The sequence below is a fragment of the Lutra lutra genome, chromosome 10 (genome assembly GCF_902655055.1).
Source record: "Lutra lutra chromosome 10, mLutLut1.2, whole genome shotgun sequence".
NCBI lineage: Eukaryota > Metazoa > Chordata > Mammalia > Carnivora > Mustelidae > Lutra > Lutra lutra.
The window spans coordinates 59,785,549-59,807,883 of record NC_062287.1 but is presented as its reverse complement, the minus strand read 5'-3'; the positions used below and the strand labels follow the sequence as shown (position 1 = coordinate 59,807,883).

Here is a 22,335-nt window from a genome sequence, read left to right as displayed (position 1 = left end):
TTGTCTAAGGGTGTCCCTTTCCTGTTAACTCATAACCTCTGCTTCTCTCCTACTTGCTTTTCCCATGGCACTGCACTCATCTGCTTACAAAATAATACTATACCTAAAGATGGACCTCCGTGATTCTCAGGCCTCAGTCTGTGTCAGAGTTACCCACAGGGTTTGTTAAAACACTGGACACTGGGCTTCAACTCAAGAAATCCTGATTCAGTATGTTGGGGCTGAAACCTAATAATCTGTATTTATTACAATCTGTCATGTGCCAATGATGCCATCAGCCAGGCCATACTGTCAGAGCCACTGAATACATACTCAGCACGGGAGACAGTACCTCCCCACCCTGGTCAAGTGAAACGTAATTCTCTTAAGTAATTGTGTGGTTCTGGAAGGTTGTGTCTTTTATCTTCTTTTATTTATCACAACACCAGCTTGAATGGATACCTATCTCTTAGCTATCCTGTATGCTAACAACTTTAGGTTTTTCGTGATGTACCTCCATACTTTCCCTACTAATCAGAACTCACTCACCAAGACATGCACAAATCTCCTTCTTTCTGTTTGCCCGTCTCCAATTCTCCCCTCCTCAGAGAGCGGTCACCTAAACTCTGAATTGAAAATCATGTACCCTTCTCTTCCCATATTGTTTTAATTTATTCATATATTTGAAATATTGATTCATGCTTTCCTTATTATTGGGATCATATTTATATCTTGTGTCTAAAACAGTGACTTAGACGGTTTAATTACTGAGTGGAAATTAGGACATTTAATCTGGAGGAAACAAAGTAGATTATAAGAGGAAAACCAGAAATGGCCATCATACCAGAAATTTTTAAACTTAAACTTTTATTTACTTAGCTGTAAGGATAAGGATTGTGAATGTCTTGATTTGTTTATTAATAGCTGGCCTTTGTGTTTACCATCAAGTGACAATACCCAGAGTAAAAGATACTTAGTCAGATATTATTTCCAGTCCTAGATCGTCCTTTATAATCGACGTGATTTTAGTAAAGTTATATAGTTGAATTCTTAAGGATTAAGTTTCTTAATCTGGAAAAAAATGATCTGCTAACGTCCAAGGGTCCAGATGCTTTAAAATCAAACATCTGAAAGTGTTTTGAAATATGTTGAAAAATACTTTAAATGAAATATGAAAGGAAGAAATTATACTTGTATATTTTTACCTGCAGAAGAAAAAGCGACAGAATTCATCTTTCAGTGGAGCTACTTTTCAAAGAAAGAGGAATACTGGATTATTTTCCAAGACATAGGAGAGAAAAGGTGATAAAATGAAGAGAAAATCGGTATCTTTGGAAAAGAACAAAACAAAACAAAACTCTGAAGAGACAGTTAAGAAAGTTTCCTAAAAATTAAGCTGTCCTTGTTGGTTATTGTTCTTCAGTTTTGTACTCCTGGGAAACTCCAGAAATCTCCCTCCTTTATTTATGATTAGGTGGGAAGGCGGAAAGTTTTCAGACAGTGCTATGACTGGGTTCTCAAAAAACGGAACGTTTAATGGGTTAACTCTGGGGAGAAAGCTGAAACAGCAGGAAGTGAAACAGGAGCCAAAGTTCAAGGGAGAGAATACAAGAAAGACCCAAGATGTAGTCCCAGATCATTGTATTTTTTTTTTCCAGAAATCACTTTATAAGTGGATCTAAGTTTTGATTCCTTCAGAACTTGTTCTGATTTTGTATATTCAACAATATAACGCTGAATAATGCTGAATAATGACAGATAAGGTCCACGGTAACTGTTTAATCTTCTATAAGTTGAATCATTCTATTTTATGTTCCACACGTACAGTTCAACTGGAGAATGAATCGTATTTGGAAAAGTATTTAAAATTTTTGCCACAGGTTAACATTTTAAGCCATATCGATGATAAGATTGTATCTGTGTGCTCACACAGGTGGGCTGACATGTAAGAAGGAATTATTTTATATTGTTTTAATTATAAAAGATGTCAGTCTGCAAAATTTGGATATTCACACCAAAGTACCTACTGAAAAGCAGTGCGAAGACAAACATGATAGGAAATGAGGAACCTGCACTCTGCTCCCAGATCAGGGACCTAGAGTTCATGTCTCAGGAGGTAGAGTGAAGAGTTAGGACCAACACTATCTTTGTCCCTTTCCAGATCCACCTTTCAACTTCTGATTTTGTGATAAATTTTGTTGTGAGGCTGGCAAGCCAGGCTCCCCATGAATGCAACATTTCTCTAGTAAATTAAACTAACCTTTGTTTCAAGGCTCCTTCTCTATGACCCTGGGGGAAATGCCTCCACAACCCACAAGGCCATGGTTGTCAGGGAAACACTTTGGGGAATCAGTGAAAGGTCTTGGTTTGTAGAACAGATTCTGACCCAGCAACTCCTTTGATTCCAGGGTCTGTGGCTGCATTTCTGCTGGGAGATCTGCCTATCATGTCAGATTCCAACCACACCGGTACCTTCTTCTTCCTAGCAGACCTTCCAGGCCTTGAGGCAGTGCACAAATGGCTCTCCATCCCTCTGTGTGCCATGTATGGGGCCTCTCTGGCAGAGAACAACTTGATCCTATGGCTGGTGAAGTCAGAGCCCTTCCTTCACCAGCTCATGTACTATCTGCTGTTGATGCTGGCAGTGACCGACCTGGGCCTGTCTGCCTCCACTCTGCCCACCATGCTCCTCATCTACATGCTGGGCCTCAGGCGGGTGTCAGTGGATATGTGCCTGGCCCAGCTCTTCTTCATCCACACCTTCTCCATAATGGAGTCCTCCATGCTGCTGACCATGGCCTTGGACCGTTTTGTGGCCATCAGCAACCCCCTACACTATGGCACCATCCTCACGAGCCCCTGTATAGCCAGCTTGGGCCTGGCCGGTGTGGTGCGCAGCCTCGGGCTCCACATCCCAGCCCCCATCATGCTGAAGAAATTGCCTTACTGCCAGAATCGCCTGCTTTCCCACTCCTACTGCCTGCACCCAGATGTCATGAAGCTGGCCTGTGCAGACACCCACATCAACAGTGCCTGTAGTCTCTTTGTAGTGCTCTCCACACTGGGGGTGGACTCGGTGCTCATTGTTCTCTCCTACATGCTGATCCTCCAAATAGTGCTGTCCATTGCCTCCAAAGCTGAGCACCTCAAAGCCCTCATCACATGTGTCTCCCACATCTGTGCTGTGCTGCTCTTCTACACACCTATGATTGGCCTGTCCATGATCCACAGATTTGGGAGGCAAGCTTCCCCTTCCAGCCCTGTGCTGCTCTCCTATCTGCACTTTCTCATACCTCTAGTGCTTAATCCACTGGTTTACACCATCAAGACCAAGCAGATCCGGCTGAGGATGCTACCCTTCTTTGCGTCACGTGGGGCCGGCATCAGAGACATTCAGGCTCAGTAGGTCTTTGGTAGAGAGAGAGAGGGCATGAAAGACTTTGGTCATAGATGTTTAACGGGCCATTTCACATAAATTCCTATAGTGAGAAGAATGTAACAAGGAGACAGCATCATCTTCATAAGAAGTTCTCACTCATGGGAAGAAATAACCATGTACTCATTTATTTCTCATTACGCAAAGTTTCACTGAACACTTACTCTGTTACTCTGTCAATACTACTATTGACCCTATAAATAGAAATAGAACTAAGATATAACCTCCGTTTTAGAGGAAAGATTCATAATATTTAAGGCTCATGAAGGGGACTGCCATCGAAATGGGAAAGGAATTCGAAAGAATAACTTAGAGACCTTACAAATGTAAACAGTGCACATAGTGCTTTGCCTCGGAGTTTAGGAGAAAGAATTTTTGGCAAGTAGTGTGGTGGCTATATTTGGAATTCAGTGATATTAGAAGCATTTTGGAAAATCCCCACTAAAAATAATCCTCATGAGAAAAAGTGTTCCTTTTCTCCTGTAAGTCACTACATCCCCTCTCCTAAATGTTGCCCTTTCCATACATTAGGTATTTTGTTAGTTTTTGCAGAATGAAAGAATAAAAGTGTCTTCTAGAAGCTCTGTATGTATCTGCACTCTCTGTGTATCCATAGTAAACTCTGCTCTCACTTCCTCTGGGCTCCTGTTTGATTTCTACCCTGCTTGAAATGAAGGACCCCTTTTGGCTGATCCCGTGGGACCCCTCTCTGGGTCCTGGAACCCAGCCAATCTGCATCACTTGCAAGGATGAAATGTTCATAAGCAATGAATGTAATTCCAAATATGTGAGAACCAAGCCTATGAGGACGGCTTAATTTCCCTTTTAGAGTATTCCAGGATTTTGCTGTTTTGTTTTTCATCTTTTCAATATAAATTTCAAAAATGGTAAGCTTATCTAGCTCTTAAACTGCAAATTTCTCTGACCAGAGATACCAACACATATTTTTTTGTAACAAGAATGAAAAAAAATTTCAAGCTGTATTCTCTTAGCTTTAATTTTTTTTTTCTAAAAATCTCATCAGTCTTGAGCACAACTGTAAATGAAAGATGCTTTGAAAATAAAACAGGTGAATTTTATTCCTATAGTCCTTGCAATGAATGGCACGGCTATTTCTTTGTATATACGTCATAAAATCTTCCCTTTTAGCATCCTCACTTAGATTAGGAGGGAAATTTAGAGATACAGTCAGGAACAGAAATAGCAAGTGGCTGGGTATTATAACACAAAATACAGGAAAAAATTATAACTTTGAAAAATCTAATGTAAGTAAAAGACAGATGAGCAGAACAAGGACTAAATAGTCTCATATCATTTACTTACCTCTTGAAATACCAATAGACACACTACAATATATACTATAATTGGAATTCATAATGATGAAACAAAATCTGGGTGAGAAACCCAAAACAGAAAGTATTTCTTCTGGTGACATGTTCTAGGAAAACATCCATACTACATGTTTACTATAAACAAAAAGTTTCTGTTATTTAAAGATATCTGCTTGTTTGTCTGTCTTTAATAGCCATAATTAATGGCACTAAATCAATGCAGAATCACTAATCACTACATTTAGTTGCTGAATATGCCTTTTTCCACAATCTATCTCAATTTAGGCTTTTTTATTTTATTTTTTTCCGATTTTAATGACCGGGTAGATGATGGCACATTTTACTGACACTATAAATAAAGATGGATAAGAAGATGAGGAATTCAATTCTATATATCTTTGTGTGAGTTTTCTGTAGGTAATTAAATAACTATGTACACAAATAAGTATATAGTTCTGAAACTGAGGAAAGAGATCAGAGCTTCAAACACAGATGTGTTAATAATTAGTATGTAAGTGACTTTTAAAACAATGAAATGGATTTTATTGCCCAAGGATTGATTGAGTCCCACCCCCCTCCCCCCAAGGATTTAAAAGTAAGAAAGAATGAGCAGTGGTCAGAGAATAAAACCACAGGGAAATCAAGATTAAGAGAGAATGAGAAAGTATTTAGTTTTATTTTTTTTAAAGATTTTATTTATTTATTTGACAGACAGAGATCACAAGTAGACAGAGAGGCAGGCAGAGAGAGAGAGGGAAGTAGGCTCCCTGCTGAGCAGAGAGCCCGATGCGGGACTCGATCCCAGGACCCTGAGATCATGACCTGAGCCGAAGGCAGCAGCTTAACCCACTGAGCCACCCAGGTGCCCCTAGAAAGTATTTAGTTTTAAATGGACTCAGAGAAGGATAAGGGAGTAGAGAGATTGTTCCTTCAGAAGGCCCGTAACAGACAGTTTAAATAAGATAAGATCTTTTCAACTATTTCAAATGCCAAAGTAGTAGTAGTCCTGGAATGGGGGTAAATGCTCCTATTAGCACTCTACCCTGAATTGCAGAATCCTGTGTATAAAATTGTCCCTCCCTGCCTTTAGGACCTCGTTACTGGTCCAATTGCTAAGTGTCCTTTTTAGCCATGTGGAAAAAAAGGTTCTCAGAAACTAAATTTCTACAGCCAAATAGCTGGACAACGGGGAGACCAAAGGAAAAATTTTCATTGTTCAAATCTCTAAATATAACCACAAATCACCTAATAGTAAAGTGAGTGGACTATGTGATTTGGGGTGCTTAGTCATTATTGAAACTAAAACTGGGAGGCAGAGAAATGAGATTCATGTGAGGAACAAAATGATTTAGATCTATAGATCTATATCTATATAGCAAGAACAGTAGATATGTACGGTGCAAATATTAGATTTCCCTCAGACATACATTAAAAAGTTTTCAGATAATTCTCTCCAAGGTGGATTAAGAATTAGCAAAAATCAGAGGTGCTTGGGTAGATCAGTGGGTTAAGAATTAGCAAAAATTCTTTGTTTCTTAATATATCACAGAAGTAGCAAAGAGAACCCAAGATACATTGACAAGAGCTGCCCAAGCCAGCAAGTAATTTAAAAGCTGAGATTTTCTGAGTTGTCCTTCCAGAAGCTGTGCCATAAGACACTCATTGCAAGTGGGGGCACCTGGGTGGCTCAGTGATTAGGCCTCTGCCTTCGGCTCAGGTCATGATCTTAGGGTCCTGGGATGGAGTCCCACATCGGGCTCTCTGCTCTGCAGGGAGCCTGCTTCCCTCTCTCTCTCTGCTTGCCTCTCTGCCCACTTGTGATCTCTCTCTGTCAAATAAATAAAATCTTTAAAAAAAAAAAAAAAGACATTGCAAGAAAGCAGATAGAGAATGAGAGCAGAAAGAGCTACACAGGAATACTAGGCAAGAGGGTAGTATTTATTGCTCTACAGCCTGAGACAAATTGGCTGTTTTCCCAGTAAGTATAGCATGTGCTTTGCAATACTTTTTTTCTTCTCCTTTTCTCCATCTTCACATAGGCACAAGACAAATCTGAAATTTCATATTTTAAGACCCACTAGGCATTCTTAGTCATAAAATATTAGAAGACTCTAGACTCTGGGAAAAGAAGGTATATAAAATGATTGAAGACATACCTGTTTGTTGGAAATGCTTTTAAAAAATTATTTCAAACAGGAAGGATTTTAAAACTCAGTTAAGCATATTTGGTTGGCTAATATTCAAATTGTGTTTAAATAGAGAAAGCATTCAACAAAAACTTTTTTTTTTTTCATTTTAGTTATTCGGATGGAAGAGGACAGCTAGAGAAGACCTATTGAGGATATGGCCACAGCTCTGTTCCCTATGACTGGAATTTTAAAATTATGAACAAATGATTTCTTATGGAGGTAAATTAAATGATAACTGGTATATTTCTGAATTGCATGTCACATGAATCATATGATAAAACTCTGAGAGTCAATCACCAATTATAGGGCATTTAAAGAAATCGCAAAAAAAAATACTAAATAATTTATAAATATCTCTTGTATTTTTCAAAAGATGGACATCTGATAATTTTTATTTTTAGGTGAGAAACCAAAGCTTAGGGATATTTAGTAATTGATCTTATAGTTAGAAAGTGGCACAACTGGGATTTGTAACAGTTAATTTGAATCTGAATCTGATACTCTTAAAAATTAAATTGCCCAGGGGCGCCTCAGTGGGTTAGAAGCCTCTGCCTTCCGCTCAGGTCATGATCCCAGGATCCTGGGATCGAGCCCCCCCCCCAGCTTCGTGTTCTCTGCTCAGCAGGGAGCCTGCTTCCCTTCCTCTCTATCTGCCTGCCTCTCTGCCTACTTGTGATCTCTGTCAAATAAATAAATAAAATTCTTTAAAAAAAAATTAAATTGTTCAATCCTTTTCAAACTCTTCCCAAAAATTGAAGAGGAGGGAACACTTCCTTATTCACTCTATAAATCCAGCATTCCCCTGCTACCAAAGCCAAAGATATTACAAGAAAAGGATATTACAGACCAATATACAGGCATACCTCCCTCTATTGCGCTTCACATTATTGTGCTTTGCAGATAATGAGTTTTTTACAAACTAAAGTTTTGTGGTAGCTGGAAGTTGAGCTGTTTGTTGTAGCTATAGGTATGAGAAGCTGTTGCTTTTATTTGTTCTTTATCATTCTTTACTTCCCTTTTGACTTTAGTTTTTCCAATGTGTTCCTCCTTAGAGAAAATCTATATATATTTTTATCATGTTATGTTAGTCACTCTACAGTAATACATCATTACATTTTTTAATATCTTTTTTAATTTTTTATAAATATATAATGTATTATTAGCCCCTGGGTACAGGTCTGTGAATCACTAGGTATACACACTTTACAGCACTCACCATAGCACATACCCTCCCCAATATCCATACATCATTAATTTTTGATATAGTGTTCCATGATTCATTGTTTGCATGTAAATCTGTATTTATACAGACTTTTTTTAGCTGTGATTGATCGATATTTTACTGGGCCCTTGTTAGGTTTCTGGTAAGGAATGGTGGGTTGTGGAAAGCAAAATGAAGCCTTTCATGTCAAGTAGGGGACTGTGTCAAGCAACGAGGCAAGCAGTTAAGGTCCTTCAGCTAGGAGATATCCCCAGGATCTATGTCAGCTGCCACCCCAGAACTGATAACAAGCAAAACCAGAGGAGGCTGCAAAGACCCAGAACTGATTAAATTCCTTTAAAAAAGGAAGGATTTGGGGCTTCTGGGTGGCTCAGTCAGTTAAACATCTGGCTTCAGCTCAGGTCATGGTCTCAGTGTCCTGGGATAGAGTCCCAAGAAGCAGGGAGCCTGCTTCTTCCTCTGCCCCTCCCCAAGTTTGTACACTTGCTGTCTTCTTTCTCTGTCTCTCTCTCAAAATAAATAAATATACTAATTAACTTAAAAAAAAAAAGAAAGGATTTTAGCAGCAAATTCTCAGACTCTTCTGGCCTGACCCCTCTACCTCTGACCACTTGAAAAAGGTAAATGCTGCTAGAGGCTCTTCCAAATCCATCTCTGAACAGAACAGAGATCCTTCCCTGTTTGAACATCAGAAGCACTGACAACCAATAGTTGACCAGGACCAGACCAAGGCTTTATCCCAACTGTGTGCCCCTCCAACTAACTTCACATTTGGTTCCTTAATTTCCTGCACCCTTGTCTTATCTTGTTTGTTGCGTGGCTTGTCTTCTGTCCTGCTTTGTATGCTGTGTAAGAAGTCAAGTTTAATCACATGGTGAACTGTCATTGAGCTTGGAATCCTGAACTTGCTTTATCATTGTGATTTAACTTTGCTTTATGATTGAATAAAGCTGACAGTGTGGAAGGACACAACTGCTGTTGTGCCCTCATAGTGTGCTCATGACATGGGTGGAGGAGGAAAGCATACAATAATCTTCTAATGAAATCTTTGTGCACCTGACATTACTGGGATTGTTTCTCAGAGCTGTGACCTTCACAGGGATTTCTACAATGGTCTTCCTCCCCCTCTGCCACCACCAGATTCATATCTTTCTTCATTCACTATAGCATTCCCAGTCTAGTGAATTGTGACCCTTTCCCCCTTAGATGAGACAGGAAGTCTGAGGGAGCTGGAAAGAAGGGGAATTCACTTCCTTTAATTGGAATAAGATTGTGGCAGTCTTTTTCCTCAAAACAATTGTCCTGTGTTATGGAGAGGACTCTAGGCCACCCTTTCTCATGGGTTCAGGAAAGGAGAAATGTTTACTGAAGAATTAAGTGAAAAATAAAAATGAAATATGGTATTAAAATATACAAGATTTGTTGATTCAGACAAATATGGTAAATAAAACCTATTTGGAATACTAATATATCTTGTCCCCTTGGATGTTTATTATCTTCTCCTTCTGAGTAGGCATTGAAATTTCAGTCAATGCAGTGAGCATCCCTCCCTTAAAAGATCTGTAGACCCTAAAAACTGCTGCCATTTCCCCATTCCTCTCATTCCCTGGGACTCAAACTACTAACCTGCTGTAAGTGGGTAGAATCTCTCACTTGCATCAGCCTCCAGATGGGAATGGTGGCCTCCCAGGAGCCCGGGTCCACCTGGGCCACACAATCCTCTTCATTCCTTCCTCATAAATCTGATGTTCTGACTCCCTGTGCCATAAGCACTGGCAAGAAGACAGTGTGCAGGGGGCTTCCTCAGGAGCAGCAGAGCAGAAACAGCCCTGTGCTCTCAAGAACTACAGCCACTGTCACCTGCTGTGTGTCCTAAAAGTGACTCAGAGGGACTAAAAGAAAATGAAGTTAATGAACTAATTTGCCCCAAATTGTCAGAACATTGAGTTGCTTCAACAACCTGAGACCTAGTATCAAGGAGCTTTCTTGGGAAATCATCCTGGGCTGTGGCTTCTCCTGTAGAGTGGATCTTCCATGGGATTCTACAATGTGCCTTACCTGTGCTACAGTGTGAGTAGCTATGTCACACTCAACAGCTCTCAACACAGCAGATCATTGGACAAAACTCGTCAGTAAATATCGATCTTCTCTGGAAAATTACTTTCACATAATCATGTCTGCTTCTTCTGCTTCCATTATCAATTCCTCGGTATTCATTCTCACAGGGTTCCCTGGCCTAGACCAGTACTATCCCTGGTTTTCAATTCCCTTCTCCTCCATCTATGCTGTGGTTTTCCTGGGAAACTGCCTGGTGCTGCATGTGATCTGGACAGAGTGGAGCTTGCATGAGCCCATGTTCTACTTCCTGGCCATGCTGGCCCTCACTGACCTGTGCATGGGGCTTTCCACAGTGCACACGGTGCTGGGGGTCCTGTGGGGGCTCAGCCAGGAGATTGGTCTGGATGCCTGCATTTCACAGACTTATTTTATCCATGGTCTCTCTGGCACAGAGTCTGGAGTCCTTCTGGCCATGGCCTTTGATCGCTTCATTGCAATCCACAATCCTCTACGCTACACATCCATCCTGACCAACAACAGAGTCATTCATGTCATGGTGGTGATTTTGATGAGAAGTGCATTGTCCATTCTTCCTGTCATCATTCGCCTGAAGTTCTTCCATTACTGTCGCCCCCACATCCTCTCCCACTCTTTCTGCCTGCACCAGGACCTACTCCAACTCGCCTGCTCTGACATCCGCTTCAATAGCTTCTATGCCCTGGCTCTGGTCATTTGTACCTTGTTGTTGGATGCTGTGCTCATTCTCATCTCCTATGTTTTCATCTTGCACACAGTGTTGGCAATTGCATCCCGGGAAGAGAGGCTCAAGTCCTTGCAGACCTGTGTGTCCCACATCTGTGCTGTCCTGGTCTTTTACATCCCCATCATTGGCCTCACCATGGTGCACCGCTTTGGCAAGCATCTCTCACCTTCTGTTCATGTGCTTATGGGCAATATCTATATTCTCTTTCCACCCCTGATGAATCCAATTATCTACAGTGTAAAGACCCAGCAGATCCGAAGCAGGATGAAGCAGTGGTTTTCCCTGAAATTGAAGTAGAAGCTTTGGATTTACTCACTGGAATGTTTTAATGTCAAAAGAGTAATGGTATTCTTCATGGGTGCAGCAGTTTATAATCTGAATAATATCTAAAACATTTTGTTGTTTAAAGAGAATTTAAGTATTAAAGAACTTAAGAGGCTTTTTAATGCAAGAAGCAAGATAGAACTAGTTTTTGTCAAAAAAAATTGACATTCCTGAAATTCTGCTGTAGGATAATCATAGCCATTATGGGCATGAGAACACCTGTCTTTGCATCTTATTGAAATATTCTTAAAACCATATGAAGATTATGACTTCAGTTCATCAATATTTTATTTCCATTTAGACACACCTCTACCTAAAATTCTTGTAGTATATTTATTGTTTAGATTCTTCAAATAACAGTCCTTATAGCAAAATATAATGGAGTGATACTGGACTTTTTCTCCTTCCTAAGGGTGAGGCGAAGGGCAACTGAATCTATGATATTGAGTCTTCCTCCTCCTCTATTATTTTTCCCCATTAGAAATTTAACACAGATTCATTAAAAGATGTGTAGAATAAAAAAAAAAATATGTAATCCTTCTCAGATGCTTGGGTGGCTCGGTCAGCTAAGTATCTGCCTTCAACTCAGGTCATGGTCCAGGAGTCCCAGGATCGAGCCAAGCATCAGGCTCCTAACTCAGCGGAGACAGCTTCTTTCTCCCTCTTTCCTCTGCTCCTTCTCTCTCTAGCTCATTCTCTCTGTCTCTCTCCCTCAGTTAAACAAAATCTTTTTTTAAAAAAGTTAAAAAAAGAATGACCATATGATCCAGCAATCCCATTTCTAGGTACTTGTTCAAAGGAAATGAAAACAGAGATACTTGCACTCTCATGTTCACTGCAGTATTATTCACAATAGCCGAGACAGACTAACCTGTGTTCAACCTAAGTGTTCATTCACAGACATATGGATAAACAAATTACAGCAGACACCTATCATGGAATATTATACCACGTTAAATTTTTTTTAAGTAGGCTCTACACCCAGTGAAGAGCCCAATGTATGGCTTCAACTCAGAACCCTAAAATCAAGATATGAGATGAGATCAGGTGTTGTATATTCAAGTGACTGAGCCACCCAGGTGCCCTTTATTCTACCTTTAAAAAGAAGATAATTCTGTCCTTTGTGAGAATATGGATAAATCTGGACAACATTATGTTAGTGAAATGTGTCATACACAGAAGGAGAAATGCTACCACATGCCACCCATACGAGGGTTGAAATTTCTTAGCATGACACACAAATCCTCCTTTTTCAAATTTTTGTAACTTCTGCTTTAGATATTAAATTTCAGAAACACAGAAACACCTACAGTCTTATAGCACCTAATGTTTATGTTGCTGTTTCCAGTGATTGTGCTTCACTTTCTCCTCATACACTGCCTGGAAAGCCTCCCAGTCTCAAATATTCATTCTAACATACAGACCATAAGGTTTTGCCTTGTTCGAGTTCTAAGTGGTCAGTTCTAGAGATCAGGATGAGATAATTCTTTAAAGATCCTCTCCCCCGCTCCATGCATTTTAGGTTTGCCTCAGCCTAGGATGGAGCATTCAGAGTCTGACGAACTTGCACTGGGATAGGACCAAACATTTCTCAGTCATGAAAGAGTCTTTCTGGAGCCCATTGCAGAACTTGTTTGCCATGATTCCCCTAACCCTTTGGAGGGAGCCTTCCCTGTTTCGGAAGGGACGAACATTTAGGGCATTAGCCAGGTTGCTGTGAACTTACTCTGTACCATGAACCCTGTGCCACTGAACTCCTGTAGTGGAGAGACATAGTCCCAGCTTTGACATTCTGAGAGTGACTCAGTACCATGGGACTGGGAAAGGAAAGGAGAAACAGCTCTATGTTGAGGATACTACCAGTAGACTTCCTGAGGGAAGTGCTGAATATCAGTACCATGGATATCTAGAAAGACAAACGAGCTGCACTCTAATGAACCATTTAGGAGCCACTGAGAAGTATAGTTTCCTAGAGACTTCTCCAAATGTACTACTACAAGAGAGACCGACAATACAATGTACAATAAGGGGAGGCTGGAAACCCACTGGGAAATCTCATTTTCTTAAATACATTTTGGTATAGATGTACTTGAATCCAAGAGTGGGTTAATTCTCTGCCCTCCAAATAAGCCATGCTAAGACTGAGGAAGGTCCCTGGAAATGATTTGTGTAGGATAAAATTTTGGAAGAAGGACAGTAACATGACAAGGTATCTTTTCTCTTAAAAAAAAAAAAAAAGAATAGTATTAGCCTCAGTCAATAAACTCGAGGTTATTGAGATTAAAATCTATTATTTCTAAATTATTGATTTATTAACCTTAAAAACATATTTTAAAGCTTAAAATATAATAACTTGAGGAATAATTTACAAGTTTACTTACAAGTCTAATTTACAAGTCTAAATTTAGAAAATTTCTTGACTCCACTTTGTTATTAAAGATTAGTGCTTTTTAATGCATATCAGCTTGATGTGATCTGTACATATGTAATGGTATTAGATTTATTTGGGGGAACAGAACCACCATCTCTTAGCTTAGTATATTACAGGGAGAGTGGGGAGCTAAAACTAGTTGCATGAGAGCTGTGATAACATCCAAGGACCAAAGAAACACAATGGTAAGTATGAAAAAGAAAAAGTAAAAATGAAACAGTCGTGTGACCAATTAGTTCCATTCTCCTTGATAGAATCTTGGAATATTATGAAACACTAAATAGCAGTGTGCAATAACAAAGTGAGATTCCACAAGTCTTCGAGGATGGTATAAACTTAAAGCCATATATTCCTATAATATATTACAGAAGATATCCTTGCTAAATATTTAATATAGTCAATATATTTAGTACTGCAAAGTCACAAACTTCTTATTAAGTCATAGTAAATCATTCTGACAATGCCAAATCAATAAATAACCATTCCAGTCAATCTTTTAATATGCCTATTCCTATCTCTATCTCTGCTGGGCTTTTTTTGTCTAAATCATAGCAATTCTGTTCTCTATTTCTCCATGTTTCCTTTATCTACATTCTTTATCTACATTCAAGCAGCAGTTCAGTCCAGGCAAGATGTCTTGAAAAACTACCATATAGCAGAATGAAAGTCACAAGAAGCAATATTTTCATTTCTACTTTATGAATCCTAGATATCATTCATTCATTCTTTCAACAACCCTTTGGCAGGTACTAGGCTCAGTTCTACAGATACAGAGTTAAAAGATAAACAGATATGCCACCCCACCTCCTGAACATTGTGGCACAAAGAGGCAAAACAGGTTTGAAACAGGTACCATAAAGTGATCTACCTATCTTTCATAGGTATCTTGAATATCCATTTAAATGGCTAGAGTTGAGAGTACAAGGATATAAAGCAATCACTGTGTCATAGGGTAGCTCTGTTTTTAACATCTTGAGGAACCGCCATACTGTTTTCCAAAGTGGCTATACCAGCTTGCATTCCCACCAACAGTGTAAGAGAGTTCTCTTTTTTGCATTCTCACCAATATTTATTGTTTCCTGACTTGTTAATTTTAACCATTCTGACTGGTGGGAGGTGATATCTCATTGTAGTTTTGGTTTGTATTTCCCTGATGCCAAGTTATGCTGACATAAACATTCTTAAGAATTTTCTCCTTGGTCTTTTGAAAAGGATGCCTGCTAATAATGGAACCAACAGTAAAGAAGCAAAACAGAACTGGAGAAGAAAGAGAGAGATTAGGTCCATGTTATGTTCAAACTACTCACTTGAATCCCTTTTTATAAAGCTACCTCTTGATTTAAAGAAACTTAAATGCTTCTGCTAAGTAAAAGGAGACAGAGGAAGTCAGCTAGAAAGATTGTGAGTAGAAGGACCCTAGGTTCTCCTCATCCCAGGGATACCACTAGATAACAGCTATATCTGTGTAAATAATAGAGAAAGTGATCCAAAGACTGGCAGAACAAATTCCAAAATAAAGATAGAGAAAAGCCCTCATCAAAAAGTAGAAGAAGGGCAAAGATTCAGTTTGGAAGTGAAATTGACCTTCATCGTCTATGGTGGGGATGGAGCCAGTAGCATGAAACAGGATAGAAAATAGACTTTCACACCAGGGAGCCCTCAAAAGGGAGGATAGATCCCCATAACTTTTTTCTTTGAAAGCAAGAGGGGACAAATTTTGTGAGTTCTTAATAACCAGTGACACTTAAAACCTAGAATTAAAAAAAAAAAAATCAGCATGCTGGGTTGTGGGAGAGCCTGGAGAGTATTAGAATTGGAGTCCCTGTCCTTAAAGAGACAGCCATACAAATAGTGCATGCAGATAGCACAGAAGCAGCAATTTGAGAAACACTAGGAGCAGGTGGGAAGAAGAGTGTTTTTGTTTTTGTTTTTGTTTTTTGTTTTAGTCTCAGAGCACACCTCAGAGAGTTAGGTCATCTGGAAGCCCCTGCAGAAACAAAGATGCTGGCAGGCACCATTTCCATCCTCTGTTCCCCGGCATAAACCAGGGTCACCTGAGGACCAAGACAGTGCTGACACTTGCTACCTAACTTGCTTTTTATCAAGCTCTGCTTCTCCTGTGCTTTGACACATCTGCCCTTCCAGGCATGCTCACTTTAGTCCCCACACTGTTCTCCTCTTCCAGAAGACCAACTCAAATCCAGATAATACCCTATCTTCCAACCCACATGTTTTGCATGACCTCAGTTCTCTTGGTGGCAGGGGCAGGTCTCATTTTGCAAGCAGACTGTTGCACACCTTGTTAAAACACACCTACCCAAGCTGGTGACAAAGCACTAGCCACAATAGACAAAGAGCCACTGCAGACAACTAGAATTAAAGAAAAAGAGGTCAAGACACAATAGTAGAGTACATATAACACAAGAGACACTCCCTGAAGTGCCAGATCCTAGGGAACAGGAGACACTGCACTGCAGGATACTATGGGACCTCTCCTTCATAAAGCTATCATTGTTGAAGAGCAATGGAAGTAGCTGACTTTTTAACACAGAAAAGCAAACTTATAGTGAGACAAAAGGAGGAGACAGAGAACTATGTCCCAAATGAAAGAATAGGGAAAAAAACATAGCAGACAACTAAGCAAAGCAGATACAAGTAATTGCCTGATAGAGAATTTAATGTAATGCTCATAAAGATACTCACTGGATTTGAGAAGAGTAGAGAACATCAGTGAGACCTTAACACAAAGATTAAAAAAATAACCAATCAGAGTTGAAGAACACAATAAATGAAATTAAAAATACACTTGATGGAAAAAAATAGCAGGCTAGTAAAGCAGAGGGATGAATTAGTGACCTGGAAGACAAAGTAATGGAAAGTAGTCAAGCTGAGCAAAGGAGAAGAAAGAAAATTATGCAAATTGAGAATAGTTTTAGGGAGCTCAGGGACTCCATCAACCATAATGACATCCACATTATAGGGATCCCAGAAAAACAAGAGAGAAAAGGCAGGGGACTGAAATTTTATTTGAAAAAATAATAGCTGAAACTTCCCAAATTTGTGAAAGGAAACAGATATCTAGATCCAGGAGGCACTGAGATCCCCCCAGAAATTCAGCAGAAAGAGGTCCATATCAATACAAATAGTAATTAATATGGCAGAAAGCAGTGATAAAGGAAGAACTTTAAGGGCAGCAAGAGAGGGGCACCTGAGTGGCTCAGTCAGTTAATCATCTGCCTTCAGCTTAGGTCATGATTCCAGGGTCCTGGGATTGAGGCCCAAGTCAGGTTTCCTGCTAGGTGGGGAGCGTGCTTCTGCTTCCTCCTCTCCCTTTGCTGCTCTCCCTACTTGTGTTCTCTCACTCTTCCTTTGTCAAATAGATAAATAAAATCGTTAAAAAAAAAAAAAAAAGCCAGCAAGAGAAAAGAACACAGTTACCTATAAGAGGAGACCCCATAAGGCTATGAGCAGATTTTTCAGGCAAAACTTTGCAGGCCAGAAGGAAGTGGCATGATATATTCAAAGTGCTGAAAGGGAAAAATCTACACCCAAGAGTATTCCTTTCAGCAAGGCTATTATTCAGACTAGAAAGGAAGATAAAGAGTTTCTTAGAAAAACTCTTGAAGTTTTTCTTTAAGAAAAAGTTCATGATATTCATGACTGCTACACAATCCCTACAAGAAATATTAAGGGGTACACTTGAGTAGAAAGGAAAGACCATAAGTGAAACTATAAAAAGAAAAAAAACAAACAAATAAAAACAAAAAAAACACAAAATCAACAAAATAAGTATTTTTATACAAATCAATCAAGGGATCCATAAGACAAAAGAATGTAAAATATCACACCATATACCTAAAACATGGTGGAGAGAGAAGAATAGGTTCAAACTTAAACAACCATCAACTTAATATAGACTGCAATATGCAGAAGATGGTAACCACAAGTCAAAAACCAGTAATAGATATGCAAAAAATAAAGAGAAAAGAATCTGAGTGTATTACTAAAGAAAGCAAACCAACCATGAAAGAGAGCAAGAGAAAAAGATCACAGAAAATCTATAGAAACAACCACAAAACAAGTAGCAAAATGGCAATAAATACATATCTATCAGTAATTACTTTGAATGTAAATGAAATAAATGCTCCAATCGAAAGACACGGGATTACAGAGTGGATTAAAAAACAAGACCCACCTATATGCTGCGTAAAAGAGACACATATCAGACTGAAAGACACCTACAGATTGAAAGTGAGGGGATAGAGAAATATTTATTATGCAAATGGATATCAAAAGAAAACTAGGGTAGCAGTACTTATATTGGACAAAATAGACTTCAAAACAAAGACTGTAAGAAGAGACAAAGAGGGACACTATGGAACAACAAAGGGAACAATCCAACAAGAGAATATAACAGTTGTAAATATTTATACACCCAATATGGGAGCACTCAAATATATAAAACAATTAGTAACAAACGTCAATAATGTAACTGATAATAATACAATAATAGTAGGGGACTTTAATACCCCACTTATATTGATGGACAGATCATCCAAAGAGAAAATAAAGGAAATGGTGGTCTTGACTGAGAAACTGGACCAGATGGATTTTTTTTTTAAAGATTTTATTTATTTATTTTACAGACAGAAATCACAAGTAGGCAGAGAGGTAGGCAGAGAGAAGTTCAGGCGAAGCAGTCTCCCTGCTGAGCGGAGAGCTCGATGCGGGGCTCCATCCCAGGACCCTGAGATCATGACCTGAGCCCAAGGCAGAGGCTTAACCCACTGATCCACCCAAGCGCCCAAGGACTAGATGGATTTAATAGACATTTGAGAACATTCCACCCTAAAACAGCAGAATATGCCTTCTTTTTAAGTGTACATAAAACATTAAACATAAAACATAAACACAAACATAAAACATAAAACATTCTCTGATAGATCACAGATTAAGCCAAAAAGCACATTTCAAACACTTTTACAAAACTGAAATAGTATAATTCATCTTTTCTGATCACAACCCTATGAAAGTAGAAGTCAACCACAAGAAAAAAATCTGGAAAGGCCACAAATACATGGAAGTTAAATAACATGCTACTAAACAATGAATACATCAACCAGAAAATAAAAGAAGAAAAAAAAATACATGGAAACAAATGAAAATGAGAACACAAAGTTCCAAAATGTTTGGGATGTAGCAAAAGTAGTTCTAAGAGAGAAGTTTATAGCAATACAGGCCTACCTCAAGAAGCAAGAAAAATCTCAAATAAACAACCTGTCTTCCCACCTAAAGGAGCTAGAAGAACAAACAAAACCCAGACCCAGCAAAAGAAAATAAATAAGGATTAGAACAGAAATAAATGATATAGAAACTAAAAAAATTAAATTAAATTAAAAAGAGGGGCACCTGGGTGGTTCAGTTGTGCTTGGGTGGCTCAGTTGGTTGACCATCAAACTCTTGGTTTCAGCTCCATCATGATCTAGGGGTGGAAATATCAAGCCCTACATGGGGCTCTGTGCTCAGTACAGAGTCTTCTTATCCCTCTCCCTCTCCTCCCCACCTCCTGCTTTCTCTCTCTCTCTTTTTTCCTATCTCCTTCTCTCTTGAACAAATAAATAAATAAAACCTTAAAAAAACAAGGAACTTAAAAAAAAACCAGATAAATGAAACTAGGAGCAGGTTCTTGGTAAAGATCAAAAAATTCATAAATATCTAGCCAGATTCATGAAAAGAAAAAAAAAAAAAGAAAGAAAGAGAGAAAGAAAGAAAGGAAAGAGACAGAAAGGCCCCAAATAAAAAAAAAAAAAAGAAAAAAATCACTAATGAAAGAGAAGAAATAACAATAAACACTTCAGAAATACAAACAATTGCAACAAAATATGAAAATTTATATGCCAACAAATTGGATAACATAGGATCAATGGGTAAATTCCTAGAAATATATAAATGACCAAAATTAAAGCAGTAAGAAATAGAAAATTTGGACAGACCAAATTAAGAGCAATGAAATAGAATCAGTAAAAAACAAAACAAAACAAAATAAAAAAACAAAAAATAGAAACCTTCCACCAAGAAAAGTCCAGGACCAGAGGGTGTCCCAGGTGAATTCTACCAAATGGTTAAGAAGAGCTAATATCTATTCTTCTCAAATTATTCCAAAAAATAGAAGAAAAAGGAACACTTCCAAATTTATTCTATGAGGCCAATATCACCCTGATACCATAACCAAATAAAGACACCATAAAAAAAGAGAACTGCAGGCAATATCTCTCATGAAGACAGATGCAAAAATCCTCAACAAAATATTGGCAGACCACATTCAAAAAAAGAAAAAAATATATATATATTTTAAATTTGTTTTGGATTTTCGTTTTTTTTTTTTTAAGATCTTATTTATTTGACACAGAGAGATAGAGATCAGAAGTAGGCAGAGCAGCAGGCAAAGAGAGAGGGGGAAGCAGGATCCCCGCTGAGCAGAGAGTCTGATGCAGGGCTTGATCCCAGGACACTGAGATTATGACCTGAGCTGAAGGTAGAGGCTTAACCCACTGAGCCACCCAGGTGCCCCTCAAAAATATATTTTAAAAAATCATACACCACAATCAAGTGGGATTTATTCCTGGTATGCCAGGTGGTTCAATATTCTGAAAACAATCAAAGGGATATATCATATCAATAAGACAAAGTATAAAAACCATATAATCATTTCAGTAGATGCAGAAAAAGCATTTGACAAAGTACAACCATTCCATCCATGATAAAACCAATTCCATTCACGATAAAACCCTCTAGCACTGAAAAGTTGGTGTAGAAAGAAATTACCTCAGCATAATGGAGGCTTTATATGAAAAATCCACAGCTAACATCGTACTTGATGGTGAAAAATGGAAAGCTTTTCCCTTATGGTCAGAAACACGATAAGGATGTCCACTCTCACCACTTTTATTTGACACAGTACTGGAAGTCCTAGCCACAGCAATTAGACAACATAAAGAAACAAAAGGCATCCAAATTTATAAGGAAGAAGTAAAACTCTATTTGTAGATGACATGATACTATATAGAGAAAAGCTGAAGGAATCCACCAAAACCCTAAGGATTCTGCCATTAAGACTGATAAATGAACTCAATAAAATCACAGAATACAAAATCAATGTACAGAAATCCTTGAAGAGAGTCCAGGCACTAATTTCCCTGACATCACTCACAGCAACATTTTTCTAGATAGTTCCCCTGATGCAAGGGAAATAAAAGTAAAAATAAACTATTCAGACTACATCAAAATAAAAGGTTTCTGTACAGTGAAAGAAACAATCAACAAAACTGAAAGGCAACCTACTGAATGGGAGAACATATTTGCAAATGAGATATCAGATAAAGGTTACTATCCAAAATATATAAAGAACTGATCGAACTCAACACCACCCAAAAATAATCCATTTAAAAATGGGCAGAACACATGAACAGCCATTTTTGTAAGGAAGGCAGCCAGATGGCCAACAGACACATGAAAAAAGATGCTCAATGTTACTCATCATCAGGGAAATGCACATCTCAACTACAGTGAGATATCACCTCACAGCTGTCAGAATGGTTAAAATCAAAACCACATGAAGCAAGTGTCGACAAAGATGTGGAGGAAGAGGAAAACTCTTGCACTTTGGTGGGAAAGCAAACTAGTAAAGCCACAGTGGAAAACAGTGTGGAAGTACCTCAAAATATTAAAAATAGAACTACCTAAGATCCAGAAATTGTGCTGGTGGGTATTTATCCCCCAGATACAGAAATGTTAATTCAGAGATGCATGTACCCTTGTACTTATCGCAGCATGACTCACAATATCTGAACTATGGAAGCTGCTCAAGTGTCCATCAATAGGTGAATGCATAACATTTTAGGATTATATCTATATCTACATATAGATGTAGATATTTAGATATATCACATGGCTAATGAGATATCTCATTCAGCCATAAAAAAGAATGAAATCTTTCCATTTGCCATGACATGGATGGAACTAGAGAGTGTAATGTTAAGTGAAATAACTCAGAGAAACACAAACACCCTATAAGCTCACTCATATGTAGAATTTAAGAAAGAAAACAGAGGAGCAAAGGGGAAACAAAAAGAAAGAGAAAGACAAACCAAGAAACAGACTTATAGAGAACCGGTGGGTAAGGGGTAGGAGGAAAGGTGAAATACTTTATGGGGATTAAAGAGTACACTAATGATGATAAAAAGAAAAAAAAGAAAAAAGTAAAAGAAGAAGATAAAAGAAAAGAAAAGCTGATTCAAAAGGGCACAATTATAGCATGTTTCCAACTGTATGACATTGTGGAAAAAAATAAAACTATGGAGACAGAAGGTCAGTGGTTGTCAGAGGGCTTAGGGCAAGGTGGAACACAACAGATTTGTAGGGCAGTGAAACTGTCGTGTATGATACTGTAATGGTGCATACATGGCATTATATACTTGTCAAAATCCATACAATGTACAACCTAAAGGGAGAGGTCTTATGTAAACTACTGACTTTAGCTAATAAAAATGTGGCAATGCTGGGTTATGAATTGTGACACATATATCACAGCAATGTGAGGTGT

At 38.5% G+C, this 22,335-nt stretch overlaps 2 protein-coding genes across 2 annotated transcripts; both read left to right on the top strand.

Moving 5' to 3' along the window:
- The first annotated feature begins 2,425 nt into the window (after positions 1 to 2,425).
- On the top strand, positions 2,426 to 3,385 carry LOC125079742 (olfactory receptor 51G2-like). The gene has a single exon (XM_047693512.1). The coding sequence runs from the start codon at positions 2,426 to 2,428 to the stop codon at positions 3,383 to 3,385; it is 960 nt and encodes a 319-aa protein (XP_047549468.1).
- A 6,945-nt stretch (positions 3,386 to 10,330) lies between these two features.
- LOC125079741 (olfactory receptor 51V1-like) lies at positions 10,331 to 11,275 on the top strand. The gene has a single exon (XM_047693511.1). It carries the CDS (start codon positions 10,331 to 10,333, stop codon positions 11,273 to 11,275), a length of 945 nt encoding a protein of 314 aa, XP_047549467.1.
- The last annotated feature ends 11,060 nt before the right edge of the window (positions 11,276 to 22,335 follow it).